The 15,716-nt window shown below is 39.8% G+C and overlaps 1 protein-coding gene across 2 annotated transcripts in view; it reads right to left on the bottom strand.

The window, feature by feature from the left end:
* Positions 1-3,500: 3,500 nt before the first annotated feature.
* vldlr (very low density lipoprotein receptor) overlaps positions 3,501-15,716 on the bottom strand; it is a 36,357-nt gene continuing 24,141 nt past the window's right edge. Inside the window, exons 15-19 of one of the 2 annotated variants that reach the window (XM_029515399.1) lie at positions 13,508-13,649; positions 12,687-12,836; positions 4,926-5,000; positions 4,294-4,463; positions 3,501-3,768 (exon numbers count right to left, since the gene is read on the bottom strand). In XM_029515399.1, the coding sequence (XP_029371259.1) occupies positions 3,733-3,768; positions 4,294-4,463; positions 4,926-5,000; positions 12,687-12,836; positions 13,508-13,649 (573 nt within the window). In that variant the 3' untranslated portion in view covers positions 3,501-3,732. Of the gene's footprint in view, positions 3,769-4,293; positions 4,464-4,925; positions 5,004-12,686; positions 12,837-13,507; positions 13,650-15,716 lie in introns of both variants that reach the window. The other variant, XM_029515398.1, reaches the window with a different exon arrangement.

The raw sequence follows: 15,716 nt of genomic DNA on the forward strand, positions 1-15,716 counted from the left end.
CTCTTCCATATGCGTTGTGTCTGCCTTTGGCCTCATAGTTAATATCACAAAGTGTTTGAACTTTTTTTTTTAGGGTTAGGATTATTTTAGTTTTGTAGCTTTACATTTTATTTCAGTGCTAATTTGTGATCTTTATTGAGTGGAATGAGCTTTATGTGGCAGGGAGGGTTAGGGTTGTAATGTTGTAGATTACTGTTTAAATGTATTTTGGCAAATCTGGGTCCAGAAGTCAGTCACTGGACACGTCAGATCTGTTTCCCATTTGATGTTAGTAGATGGATAGAATTGGTGCTTGAGAGTGACCTATATGTCTTGGAGAGATTTTTTTTTTTGTAGAGAGCTTTGTGACGTAACTAAGATTGTGGTGGCTGTATAGTGTCTTGAAATTTTGGAACTCACTTCTTAATTGTCTTTATCACTTGTAGATCCATTTCAAGTTTGGATCAAGTTTGTATGTGTCGAAGGCTTGCCGTCTTGGAGGAGGTGACGGAGATGGCTGATGCCTTTCTGCTTGCATCTGCTAAAATAAAGAAATAAAATAAACTTCAAGAATAACAGACTGGGGAGAACATACAAGGTTCCAGTCGGGAATCTGTAGTCTCCAGAGATTATACCAGAGATTATACCTAACCCTAACCCTTTAGCAGGCATAAAGGGTTGAGGCATGTTGCCAAAACTCAATGGACCTGGCTGGGCCAAGCCTGAAGAGGTGAAGTGGGTCCGGCTCATAATCTGCAGGAGGGAACATACAGGGCTGGTGCAATGTGGTTTGGATAGCAGTCACAAGTGGACACCTGGACAACAAATCTGGTTTTTAGGACATGGAATGTCACCTTGCTTGGGGGGGTGCCTGAGCTAGTGCGGGAGGTTGAGTGGTAAAGGCTACAGTTAGTCAGGCCTGCCTCACTGCACAGCCCGGGCTCTGGATCCAAGCCCTTTGAGAGAGGCTGGACTCTCTTCTCCCACCCTGAGTACCCCCATTCTCTAGATTCTGGCAGTGTCTTGGCTGACACGCCTCTGTAGCATTGTGTGTTGGTCGGGCACAGTGTTGTCGTCACCGGTCTTGTTCATTACTTTTATGTACAGGATTTCTAGGTGCAGCCAGGGGCCGGGGGTGTCTGGTTTGGTGACCACAGAATTTCATCTCTGCTCTTTGCAGATGACTTTGTCCTGTTGGCTGCTTTGAGCCGGGACCTGCAACATCTACTGGGGCGTTTTGCAATTGAGTGTGAAGTAGTTGGGATGATAATCAGTGCCTCCTAGTCCAGGCCGTGGCTCTTGACTGGAACAGGGTGGTTTGTCCTCTCCAGGTTTTAGTCCTTGCCTCAAGTGGAGTTCAAGTATCTTGGGGTCTTGTTCACAAATGAAGGAAGGATGGAGCGCGAGATCGACATACAGATCCCTGCAGCAGCAGCACTGATGCGGTCGACGTATTGGTCTGCTGTGTTGAAAAAGGAGCTCAGTCGAAAGGCAAAGCTCTCTCTTACTGGTTAATCTACGTCCTTATCGTCACCTGTGGTCATGAGCGAAAAGATCCTCGAAACAAGCGGTCGAAATAAGTTCCCCCTGCAAGGTGGCAGGGTGCTCCCTTGGAGATAGGGTGAGGAACTCCGTCACCTGGAAGGAGCACAGTAGTACAGCTGCTGCTCCTGTTCTAGCTCAATCCACGAGTTGTAATCTTCATTTGCATTTGATTCACCAAATGATGGTTCATGAGGGTTAGGGTTACACAGTCCTCAGTCCTCCTTAAGATGTACTTTTGAGGGGTTTTTTTTCTTTTGCTTTTTGAGTAGGATTTTATAACGGTAACTTTTGGAGCCCCTTTGCCGTTGGTTTGAATGGAATCATGGAAAATAGCTGATTTGTGGTAACAGTCCCAAAAGGGAAACGGGATGATTGTTCCTAGTCACCACAGATTTCATCAAGGTGTGGGTCTAAATTCAGGGGGACTAATTTCAGTGAGACATTCATACAGAGGTATTTAATGTTACCTGTGGAGAAAGAAAAGAGGATTTTAGCATGCAGGATCACAGTTATTCAGTGTTATTGGTAATATTGTCGATGTAGACCATTTCCCTGCATAGCCAGAAGAAATTTGAAGTGAGGTTATAGGCTTCCTGTTGCGATGTTTGGGGTTCTTGTAGAGAAAAGTATCATTGCAAGCATACAGGTTGCATTTGTGTTCAGAAAGAGCAGAGTGGTTATCCTTGATGTCGGGTAGCCTTGGGTGAGTTATACGCAGTGCCGATACCAGTCGATAAATTACTTTCCAAAGTATCAGTGAGGAAGGACCAGCTAACTTGATCAAAGGCTTTTTCCATATCGTGTGATACAATTGCTTATGTGTCGCTGCGCTGCAAAAAGCTTGTCAGATTTAGGAACCTTCTTAGTTTAGATTGTTGGCCTTCATTGAAATTTTGTGTTCGGTCAAAGCAAATTATCGATGAGATCGTCTCCAACATAGGAGTGGTTATACAAATTCAATTGTCCCTTTATTTTATGAACGATCAGTTTTTCCACTTTAGAAAATGTGTTAGTGTCAGAGCACCATTCTGAAAAAATAAAATGGTATGTAGGCAGTCTGGCTGGAAGGCAGATGCGTGTAAAGATACACTCAGAGTGAAAGACCACACCAGAGTGTTGAACATTGTGGATTAAGTTTTAATTCTGAAGTGATTTGCAAATCAGTTTCTTCACAGATACAGAGCTGTTATGTTTTAATAGTGTTTCCCTTCACTGTACAAGGCTAGAAAAGTCCACAGCAACAGCACAAACATACAAAATAGTTTTACCAAATTCAGTTTTTCCCCATATTTTTTCAGCTTTCTTGTTAAATACATCTTTAACCCTGGTACAATGCCCAACCATAGCAAAAAATTCATTTCAAGTCAAATGTATACAATCTTATTTACACAAGGAACATTTGATCAAAGTGCATTGAAGTCCTGATTGACAGTGAAGTCTGAAGGATGATAGTGTATATTTACAGTGTTTATAAATGCTGCAACAGTGATGATCCTTAAACAGCTTAATAATAATAATAATAGAAAAATGCTTGCAAGAATGAACTCCTGGACATACAGTTGGAAAGAATACAAAAGAAGCATATAAAAAAAATAAATAAAGGAAAACTGTATTGGAGATGTTACTGCCCAAATCATGATCATAGATAAATATTCACATCTGAACCTGTTGAATTCAAGAACTAGGTTTTTTTTTCCCTGAAATGGCTCATTACTAAATGGCCCTTGACCCTCAATTCTCCCGCTGTTTTTATACGCATCTTGTCGGACACTGAGTGCTCAGATCTAGGTTCCTGTCCAGCAGAGTTGATCTGTTTCAGAGAAAAACTGCATATTTCAGTTTCCCAGTTCAGTCTGAGAACAGAGATGCCTGAAAGAGGGTATTCAAGGTGGGAATTCACAGCTTCTCTTATTTGTTGAGAAAAGATAGTGGCAGACTCAGGAAATGGTCTGAGGGCCAAAAAAAAAAAAAAAAAAAAAACAGAAAAGAGAGAGAAAAAACAAAAAACAACAATGTAACACTTCAGATGAACTGAGTGAGAACAGTTATGACAATTCATTGTAGTATTCATATAACATTTCCTCTGCTCATCCTCACCACAGATAATGACATAATGCACTTCAGAAGGCATGTGGTCAAACTGTAACGACTGCTGCTGCTACAGACAACCTTGCTGTTATTGAGAGAAAAAAAAAATCCCCAGGACGATCAGGACAAATCATCATCTGTGCTCACTATAGAAATCTGGAGATGGAGAGAGGGAGAGGACAGGAGATATAGAAATGGCTTAATCACATTTCATCTCAATATTTCCTCAGTCTTAGAGTTGACAAATAGCCTGGTCCTGTTCAAATTTAAACGCATGAACCTGTTGTTCATTAGGAAGAAAAATACATTGTTTCCACTCCTTTGACACATTTTTGCCTGAGCTGTGAAGGCAACAGGAGGTTTGTCAATAATGCGGCTCTGACGTGGTTTACCTTAATCTGATCTCAAATCTTTGGACCGCCAACAACGCACAGAGGATTACTACAGGCCACAAAGTAGGTCATTAATGGGTGGTCTGCATCCTCTGAACAGCAAAGCATTTTACAAAATTTTACCCTAATGCAAACTTTATCGGGAGGAAACTGTGTTTAGCATTCTGTACATTTCAGGTCACATTAACTATACAAATAATGAACTCAAAGTCCGGACTGTTATGTTGTTTCCTTACCCTTTCTTAACCATTAAGCCCTTTGCTCTGGGTCTGCGCTGCCATTTACTCACCGCAGGGTAGGTGTGTCCCACATTAGCACCATGGCGGGTGATGTCAATGTTGAGGTCTTCTTCTGTGGTCTTCAGGTAGACGGGGTTGTCAAAGTTCATGCTTTTCTGGTTCTTCAGCTGCCAGTTCCTCCACATCAGGTAGGCACCTGCTGCCGCCATTGCCAGGAGCACTGAGCAGCAGAAAAAAAAAAAAAAAAAAAAAAAAAAAAAAAAGACTAACATGACATTCATGACTTGGGGTAAAGGTTCCTTCTGTAAGTCACCCAGTAAATATTTGATGGAAATCTGATAAGTGGCCAATTCAAGACCACATTCTTCAATGTCCTAAATAGGGCCATTTGTACTTTGGATTTTGATTGTGTTCCCTCAGATCAGACGATTTTACCTGTAGTGACTCAGTGAGGATCACTAACTGCTTTACTGCAGTAGAAGGTTTGGCGTCAGTATTTGGTAGTACATGTATCGAATGAGTGCACATCGTACAGGAACTTGCCGCAAACAAGAGTGCAACAAGTACGTTGCAACTTAAGTGTATTGACTACACATGAGTAATAAGCATTCTTAATTTCACAAACAAATTACAATAATCTAAGACGATTTTAATCAAATTTGTGTGCACGCGATCTACTCACAGACAGGCAGTATGGCCCAGGCAGCAGCTGAACCTCTGGTTGTGGAGTTCACCTGAATTGATGTGCTCACATTGGCTTCTGGGGTGAAGAGAGGGGGAGAGGGGAGGAAAAAAAAAAAAAAAAAAAAAAAAGTACAGCCAGATGACTGGATTACTGTTCAGTTGGAGAAAACACTTCAACAAGCTGAAAAGGAATACAGAATGGAGCTGTATTCAGAATTTAGACAAGCAGCATGATCAAAGGCTAACATGAACCAAGCGGATCTTTACATTATCTCCTTTTTTGGATTTCTTCAAAAAAAATAAAATAAAAAATAAAAAGATACATTAATCCGCTACCAGCCAATTTTTGTACAGACAGATGAGGTGAACCACATGTGGGCACATGTGGTCCTGCTTGTTCTGTTAATTTGCCAGCCATGCGGAAAATCTCTGCACATTTCTTGCATTCCAGCATTGTCAAAACTTGTATCAAGATAAATTTTAATTTAAGTTTTTTACCATTAAACATTGCCAGCAAAAAACTTGCAAGTGTTCTGTTAAATGTTTAATACACTATTGTGAACAATATTGAAGTTGTGAACTTGGAGGGTTGGCTACAAAGTACCTAAAGAGAAATGTTAAACTTTGTTACAGCAGAGTTTGTTTTGTTTCCAGGATTAACATAATCCACATTTGTGGCTAGCTAATGGAAACTTCAGCACAAAGACCAGAAACAGGATTTACTTACAATCCTGTTCTCCTTGCCATTCGTCGGCTGCCAAGAAGCCCAGTGATGTCATTAACATTCTACTGCTGCTGCTCTTTGGCAAAAAATAAAGTGGCAATTCTAACTCCAGGCAAACTTAACATTAAAAACTGGAAACCTGTTCAATTGGCACAGCACTTCTGTGTTTAGCAATACTTCAGTGGACTGATGAGGCTAATGCTCTTTGCTTACTGCAAATAAAAATATCAAAAGCACAGCTGAAAGTAAATCACAACATCACTATATTTAAGTTGTTAATGGTAGATATGTTGCCAACAGTTTCCCTTTTAGACTTCCAGATACAGCGCAAAACCAGCTGACTGTCTGCGGCTTTCTAAGGAACACAAGAATCCCAGTGATCAACAAGGTTCAGCGATCTCAAAATTTGTAAATACACAAAAATCTAAACAAATTACTGTAAGTGATTTGCTATCAGTTTCTCTTCCAATATAAATACAGCAGTGTCACTCATTTAGTCAGGAGCATAACCTCCTTCCATCTGCCACTAGATGCTGCTGCTCAGCCGAGTTAATCATCCAGATTCTCACTAGCTAATTTAACAGTAAAGTATCAGGACAGAAAGTTCACAAAACCCAGTCTGCATCGCATGCATTTAGGAGATTTAGATTTAGGGGGCTAGTAAAGTTGTTTAACTACACTTGCACAGCTGAAGTTCACCAATTACATCCAATACCTTGTGATTCTTAAATAACATGTGGTTCAATGATCCACATCTATACTGCATGAAGTCAAACCAGAAATCAAAGCCCAAACCACATGTATGTTACATTCAAACTTAACAAACACGAAGAAAATCCAACATAATAAAACGAGGAACAGAAGGAGAGCAGGGGAAGGAAACAAGAACCTCAAACCACACCTCTCAACCACATTTCTGCTTCATTTCCTCTGTAGTGTAGTGAAGACTGCCAGCCTCGTTTCATTTTCCGGTTCTGTTCAGGCTTTCAGTTAGTATTTGACTTTATGAAAGTGTTATCCCATTTTAACATTGTTTTTCTACATGCATATCATGGAGTGAAAATGTGTCACTGTTGAGGGACGTTATGCTGTTTGACTTCACCTTTGTTGTAGTTCTCATACAAGTAAATTTGTTTTGTGCTCTAGATTGTGGATTTACAGGTCACATCATATGAATCAGGAAGTCAAATGTTGCCATGAAATCATTTGCGGTGTCTAAAATAATCTTTTCTTACCTACATCCAATCAAAAATTTATCAGGTCTATTTAAATTGTGCCACATAACAACAAAGTTACAAAGCACTTTGCACGTAGAGCAGGTCCAAACCAAACTCTGGCATTTACTCACAGTATAGCACCCTTAATCCATATTGGAGATTAAGTTGTAATTGATGATGAAATTGCATAGTGGTTAGTGCTGTTGCCCAAAACAAGACTGTTGTGGGTTCGGTTTCCGGGGCCTTGCTGTGCGTTTGCATGTTCTCCCTGTGATTGTATGGGTTTCCTCCTACTGTCCAAAAGACTGGTTAATTAATGACTTGCCCATAGGTCTGATTGTGAAAGTAAATGCATACAGAGCAGAGAACCAATGGGAAGCACACCTTATGTGTCAGAGAGGCACTGCTTTAAAATCACTTTCCTGAAAAGCACACAGGCTTGAATCATGTGGATGCATCACAGCCCAACAAACAAAGTATAGCCAGGAGCCCTTATTCAATACAGCCAGACAGGGAAGACATTCTGTCTGCAGCCAGCAAAAACACTAACGTGACAGATTTTCAAAGATTAAAAACATAAAACCCTCCTGGTTTTGGTACATCCAAGTCAGCAGGCAGCAGAACAGTTGGCGACTGACGGTTTTACCTGGGGGTGGCTTTATAGAGTTTTCCCCATCGTCCTTCTAGAGCTCTTCGGCAGAAGGGTCTGCCATCAAATATGATTTCATTTATTTTTAAACTGCACACATGTAAATAGGCCTTGTTTGAAATAGTCCAGATCTCAGGAGACTAAACCTAAACACACTTGATGGACCAAAGAGTATCCACATTTCTGCAGCAGGAAAAAGAGGCCCTGCCATCACCAAGTGACAAAAGAACAAACAGCCATGCCAACAATGACATACAGCAGCAGCTTTGTATTTAAAGGCTATTGCAACTCTCACTTAAGAGTAAGACGCACACAAACAGAGGTAAAGTGACAAGACAGCAATCAGAAGCAATTCACAAGTTTAAAGCTACAATGCAAAGTAAACTGTATTGATCAGCATGTCCCAATCAGATGGACAAGAATAGTAAATTCCTTACAGGCAGATCTATGCAGCCTTGATAAGAAGACACGGCAGAGCTGCTGAGTTCACGCAAAGCACAGAGCTACTGTATGAGCGCTGTTGTGTAGGAGTTGGAAATAGATGCACGTTTGTTGCCAAACAGCCACATGTGGCACAGAAACACTGACAAAACAGTTTCCTTTATTTACTGCAAACTTCACTGGTGCTGAGATAACTTTGACCAAAGAGAAATGCCCAACACTAGGCAAATGTAGATGTACTCGTCTGTGGAAACCAGCTGCCCAAGTTAGGGGCGTTTTATGTTGTCATGATTTAATGTAGCATCTTGCCTTTACTATAATTTATAACACCCAGTGCCCAGGGTTCTCCTCAATGGTTGTATGTGAAGAACCTGGTACAAGCTAGAAATAATTAAGTCAGAAAAGAGAAGGTACTTCTCTTTAAATCCTGCACTGAGTGATTGCGGCAGATATTCAAATGTTCATGTCAGCTTCAATAAGCAATCATGACGACAACGACAAGATTGATTCTTTGTGGGCAGACAAAACAAATCCTGTGTGACAAAACATTTACTTCAACAGCACATGAATCTGAATGACAGCACTGTCAAGTTTATTTGTGTGGGATTTATACTGACTCATGGCTACAGACGATTCTAAGACAAGTTCAGAGTGCTCCCCTCCATCTGCAGTTAAACCCTACTCTCCTCCAGAAGCTACTTTATCAGGAGGAAAAAGAAGCAAGGCTGCAATGGATGAATGACAGAGCAGTGACAAAAGTTACACCCCTTTATTATGGCTCAATCTCACAGATGGCCATTTACAGAAATTGATACGACTTCAGCCTTGATATATCAGAATAACAAATTCGTCTACAGTAAATACAATATGGCCAAAATTCAAAGATTTAAATCCAACCCTACTCTGAAATGCCCTTTTCTTTCTTAGTGTATGCGATACAAAGGCCTTTGAGTAGACACTGTCAAAGCTAATACTGTAGTTTCACTGTATAAATTCTACAAAAATCTCATAGCAAAGACCCAAAATTCTTGAGGTCAGAAGGGTGGAGAGATGCAGCCATGACAGCATGTTTCTTGTCCTGCTCTTGAGTAGAAAAGCTTTGTGGGGGGAAAACACAATGTAAACAAAAAGCCACATTCAACAGGCCTTTAAATGGACCTGAAAGGTAAACTCGAATACTAAGTACAGGAAGGGACTGGAAAGGATTTAATAGCATAGTAATATTTTATTTTTAGTAAGCTGATGACTGATGCCTTAGGAAAACAAGTAGAACTAAGTGGAGTCCCAAAAGAGTCAGAAAATCCCAGAAACATCCTATTTCGGCCTTTCATCGTTCAGTGTGAAGAAAACACTCCCCAGTTGCCTCTTAAGACTGTTGTATGAATCCCTCTGTGGTAGTTTCAGGTTCAGCCCTAAAGTGAAGAGCGTTGCTTATTAGTTTTCTCACTAACAAGATTAGAGACGGTGAAAGCTGCAGCCACACAATGCACTACAGTTTCCGTTCAGCCCAGCTGCTATGGCTGGAAAATGGGATAAATATGTTTGCTAGGGGTTTTGGAAAGAGCAACAAGGCCTTTGGCTTCAGCTCAACGATGGGGAAAGCAGAGAAGCATTCAGCAAAAGACAGGCATTCCTCTAACCCCTCACACAGTTCAGTTCTGAATTGCACCAGAAACAGAGTGGAGTGCAAACAGTTATAGAAACAGAGCGCATAAAACTCAAGAGTTGCTTGAAAATTCACACTCATTCACAAGTAGATGCACACACCTGCCTCATGCATATGGATTAAGTCAATGTATACTGATTCACATGCTCAAACAGCATGCAAACACTTCAGCGAAAGCAAAAATGGGGGGGCCCCCCCTCACACATTACAGAGGTCTTGCTGTAAAGAGCCTGGAAGAAGCTCTAAATTCCCAAACAATACTCAAGGAGTTGAGTTGGTCCACAGGGACATTGATTAAATAAAGGCCATTATATTTCTGTAGAGCAGGCAGGCTATTTAAAAAAAAAAAAAAAAAAGCTGCAGAGTTCAGTTCATCTTAATCTATGATTTTAAGATGACTCATTCAGGTTTTGTGGTGAAAATAACAGGTACATTTTAAAGATGTCAGTAGGCTTGCTGCTTTTTTCCATGAGTGTACCTGAGACAGCCAGCTTCACACCCCAACTGGCTAGTTATGAGAATGAGATACAAGGTGCAATTTTGGCACCTTGTACACTTCATATTAATAATTTACTTGTATCAAATGTGTTCATGTGAGCATTTCCTTTATTAAAAGGAAATTTAAAAAACATTTCCCCAATCAGACTAATCGAACTGGAGCACAACACTGTGGTCTTACTTCAGTTGCAACAGCATGGACAATTTTCAGAATAAAGCTAAATGTTGATACATGCGAGTGTGGCAAGAGGTGTACTCTGGCACAATGGTTCTATGAAATAGAGGTGAGAATGGAGAATGAATGGAGGTGAGAAAAGACAAATCTTAAGCAATTCAAGTAGATATGCTTTCATTCGGGAGCAGAGAGTTGTCAGGGAGATGTCCCAGTACTTTTGTGTACACCAGTTTCTTCCTCGACAGTTTGAGCCAATTAGGAAAGTATGTGTACTAGATTCAGCTGTCAGTTTCCAATCGGACACTGCTTCAGTATGAAAAGACTAATCTGTGGGAGCACACAAGGAAGCTGGACAGCTTGAGACAAAAACAACTGCAGAAGAACTGATCAGGGAGAGGACAGCGGTTCCCAGAAACCTTTTCACAACAAAGATTGTTATGGGGGTAGTTTGTCTTTCATTCCTGAAAACATTACGCCAGTCACAGTAAATCTCATAACAAACACTTTTCTAGGTCTTTTCTTGGCACCAACTACATACTTTGAATGCTGGTAAAATGACTAATTTGGTCCATCAGCACTGTTATTTTTGAGGTGCTATATGTAAATACTTTAAAAGTAATCACCTCTGCTGATTAGCTTGATTTTACCTCTCTGGAGGACGGGTAAACAAGATGAGGTCTCATTCTGCAGGCAAACCATAACTTTCCAACCATCTTTGACGGCCACTGCCAAATAATAGTTAGCTGACAAGCTGTTTAACAGTTAAAGGTTACATAAAGCTAATATCCTGCCAACAGTTTGGCAAAGACCTATTCTATTTTAACCTGTCACTGTTGACAGCTTGGTCCATGAAGTGAAAAACTAACCACAAAACACCCCTGGAAGTCAGGTCAGATAAAGAGGGTAAGTGCTGCTGCCATAATGGAGGTAAATAAATAAATAAAAAAAAATGAAAATAAACCAAACTGGAAAGTCCAGAGTTTGTTATATTGGCAGATTAATACAAATGGTTCAACCTTCAGATTTTGGTGCCTTATACATAGGAAAGCCATACCACACTCTTGAAGCCAAAGAACATTTTAGACCAAGCATGAAACTAACAAGCAAAAATTAAGCAAAATGAAAAGCTCAGACTGAATGGAGGAGTACAGCTGTCAGGACAAGACAGACCATTTCAAACACAGGATAAGGAGACGGGGCTACAACCGAGATGAAAAGGAGAAAGGTTTTAGGACTTGCAAAGTGTTGCTGAAAATTGGATCACAACACCAACTGAATCAGCTACTGTTCAGCTGTCAGGCTGTTAACATGGAGAGACAGCTGGGCTTGCTGCTGGCATGGATACACTTAGATATGACTCAGAGGGAACACAAAACCCACATACAGCCACTTAGACGTGTTTACTTGGTGTGTGTGAAGCACAGGGAAAGGAGGGAGCAACAAAACTCCTGTTTACATCAAAGCTAGTCAAAGTTTTATTTTAGTCTAATTCTTTCAAACAATTGATTCTGTGTTTTGAAGCCTTGCTCCTTTAAGCCTTTTCTTTATTTGTTTATTTTTTTTAGACTAGAAACAGAGGATGAAACAAGTGCACAGGATCACAAACATTCATTTTTGTACATGCCAGCTAACCAGCTACATGTTTCTCACCTGCTCATTGGCTTTCTGCATCACTGATCTACACCCAGTCAAACAATTTAAAATGTGGCAAATTTTCATCAAGTCAGCTAGATTATTTGATATTTAGTAAAGACTCTAGTTACCCACTTGTAAATTGTATATTGAAAACAATTTGTAAAGTGTATTGGTAATTAAAAAAAAAAAAACAAAAAAAAAAAAAAACATGCACACAAACAATGCTAGACTAAGTTTCCTGTTCACAAAAGAACGGAAATATTTCTGCATTCATCTCATTTTGGGGGAGGAGAGAAACCCAATAAAACTGTTCTTTATTCATGCCAGCTGTAGTATTCTCCTTACTAACCATTGCACCACAGTGCTACCCTTAGTAACACTGCTTAAATCTGTCCTCAGCTTTTGAAAAATCTTTCTTTAATTCTCGATAATGTTCCCATACTTAAAGAGCCCCCTGTTTCAACAGACATGAGATTTTGTACTATATTCTGAGAGGGGGAAAAAAAAAAAAAAAAAAAAAAAAATTTGATTGTAAATGGATCTGTACAATCATGCAGTGACTGAATGACATCCTTGCAATTTCCACAGACAGTAAATTTGTAGATTTAGTGTTTAGGGTTTGTGTTTAATGTGTCCAAAGAGGACATTGGATCTTCCAAATGATACCTTGCATTTTGCAAAAGTGGTACAATAGGCTCCAGGTGTGGTATAAACAAATGAAATTAATTAACTGCAGAGCAATGCTATGACTCACCAGGTCTGCAGCGTAGGCCGTCAGCAGCCAGGTCCTGCCCCTCCGGACACACGCAGGTGTATTTGGGGGAGTGTTTATTAATTTGTGGTGCAGGCAGACACATGTAGCTGCAGCCTCCATTCTCTCCCTTTTCTGTGCACCAGTTGGTCCCTGTCAGAGGAAGCAGGTCTCAGTATGCTATCCATAGAATCTGCACACTAAGCAGCATTTCCTTTAACAAATTTAAATTTATGTATGAAGTATGGATTTTTTTAAACCGAAATACATGTGCTTATTCACAACATATAAAATGTTAGAATATTACTTTTCGATTAAATAAAGACAGAAATCTGATTTGCACAGAATGGCGTTTGGTGACTTGTGAGATAGTCCCAAGTTTCTAGATCACAACACATGGTTTTCAAATGTACAAATGGAGTTTGTTCTTCTGGGATCCTCTGATATTTCTTACATGCTGAGCTAAATTCTATTCTTGGTTGTGTGATGATATGATCCAAGGCTGACGTTTAGCAGCAGAACCTGAGGTGATATTTGTTTTATCAAGAAGCTGGTGCATCTCATTGGCTCCTTCCTCCATTAACCTCAAATAAATGTCAAAAGATTATAGATCTGTAGTGATAGTTAACATTACAACACCCCATACAATTACAGTTTCTTCTGAATAATGGCATTTACTCGCAACAGCAGCTACTGTAAAAAGAACAGTCTTTATGAAACGCAGCCTCCAGGACTCAGGTGAATAAGGAGATTTTTCCAGTGCAGATTTTGACTGTCCGTCTGTTAATATTCCCTCCTACCATCCCTTCCAGTTAGGCTGTTACCTGATAGTTGGATTAGCTCGTGATACACTATAATGTCCTGAGGGTCATTCAGGTTGCTGGCCAGGGTTACAACGTCAGAGCCCGTGAACTTGTTTGCACCATAGATGGCTTCATTTTCACCATCTGTCCAAAAGACTCGATCCTGGAGGGAAGACAATTAAATAGAATTGAGATGAGATACCAAACTTGTTTATTATCTAAGTACGGATAGATAATTCATTTTCACACTACAGGTACTTACCAAAGAACAGCCTTGACTACTTGAATAACTATCATGGCTACATGATAATATTTCTATAACGGTTCCAATAATTATATGTAAACAATTAACCTGCACAACCACAACTTCCATTTTGTAACACTATAACTTAATATTTGAAAACCAATTTCTCCAACAGAAAAACTATTGTTTGTCTTAATTGAAATTATTTCAACAAATAAATGGATGTAACACTTGCACATCTTTCTGTATTTTTTTTTTTTTTTTTTTTTTTTTTTTAATTGCAGCACTAAACACTGCAAAACAGGACCAGAGATTTTACTAAGGATGAAATTCAAAAACAAATTCAAGTTGAGAACAAGTCCTCAATTCCTTTTGTTGGTGCTGATGTGTTTTGAGGATAGTTGTGCATTTGGAACAATGGAGTCGTGACAGAATGAGACCTGGTCCAAAAAGTGTCTTCATGTCATAGGAGGATGACAACTGTGCTTGTTGGAATTTTTGTAAAATTCTATTATCTATCTATCTATCTATCTATCTATCTATCAACTGTGGAAACAAGGAACCCACAAGCAGAATCAAAGGCATCAGTAGCAACAGAATCTCATCAATTCCAACGTAGACTTCATGTTGCACATGGGGCTCTGTGTGCCAAGACCATCTGTGTTCCCACAGTATGCTATGGACACCTCCTGTCAAATCAAACTGACATCTCTTCTGGTAATTTCAGTGTGTTCAGTATCTTTCACTGATCCTGGTATCAAGTTTTCTTATGAAAGATGCATGAAGAGGATTTTTCTCCTTAAGTGACTCCAGAACTAACAGGGCTGAGAAGAGATGCCGTTTAGGTGAAAGCCCCTTACGTCATCTACATGTGAATAAATGTCTCATCTGACAGAGAGAGGCCGCAGTTGTACGAGTGGGTGGAGGTGAGAGCCATATGTCCTGGTTCTGTGATTCGGCCACACAGAATGGACGTGAAGAGTGCTTGGTAGAGATAGCCTTCAACCTTAAAACTAGTTTTGTTGCAGCAATTCTGATTTTAGCCTAATGTGCCAATGTCACGGTTTTCATAATGCAATTCAATTTCAGTTTATTTTGTATACGTTAATGTGAGAGCGACACATTTCTACCATCATACATGGAAAAGAGCAGATATTACCGCTATGTACATGCAAGTTCAAAGAGAGCAACACTGCACAAAGCTGACTAAAGTCACGTCAAAATCCTCCAACTGTACCAACAGAGATAACTCTGAAAGACAAACAGGTCAAATGCAAATTTAGCATAAAAGCTAAAGACAGTTAAAACACTAAAATGAGGTGAAAGTTTCTTTAAATTACACACGGATCCATCAGATGAATCTTGAACCAGGACTGATAAAAACAGGCCATAATACCACAAACTTTGGATAAAATAATGAGGAGCAGAGGAGGAACTTCACTTTCAAGTATGGCCCACCTATTCCTGACAATGTAAGTTGAATTTACAGACTGACTGTGGTCACAGCTGCGCCCACTCTACCCTATGAACCCTATGAATGTTACTAAGCAACACACTTGACCCCATTTTCTATCTTCAAATAAATTGGAGGATATGGCTAAAGAATTGAAAAGTTGTCTCACTCTTAACCATTGTTTCAATCCTGATAAGAAAATACCTGCCCACCAGACTCACAATTCTGAGGCAATGCTGAAGATACTCTTCTAGTAGCATAACATGAAGTTATCTGATATGCATTAACAAGTTCATCAACTGTATTTTTGGAAGACCGCTAGAATAAGGACAGACAGTCCCTGTCTACAAAGTGCAACTTCTGCTGACCAAATCTCAATCCAGTGGGTTGGTCCAATCAGGTGGCTCCTTGTCTTAAAAGCCTTTCAATATTTACTTTGTAAACAAATGTACTACCATCATTTTACATCCTGGTTGTGTGATCAATATTTACCAAGATCCCCAAAGATATTTGACTTTTAATCTGACACCTGC

The sequence above is a fragment of the Echeneis naucrates genome, chromosome 12, assembly GCF_900963305.1.
Source record: "Echeneis naucrates chromosome 12, fEcheNa1.1, whole genome shotgun sequence".
In the NCBI taxonomy this organism is placed as follows: Eukaryota; Metazoa; Chordata; class Actinopteri; order Carangiformes; family Echeneidae; genus Echeneis; species Echeneis naucrates.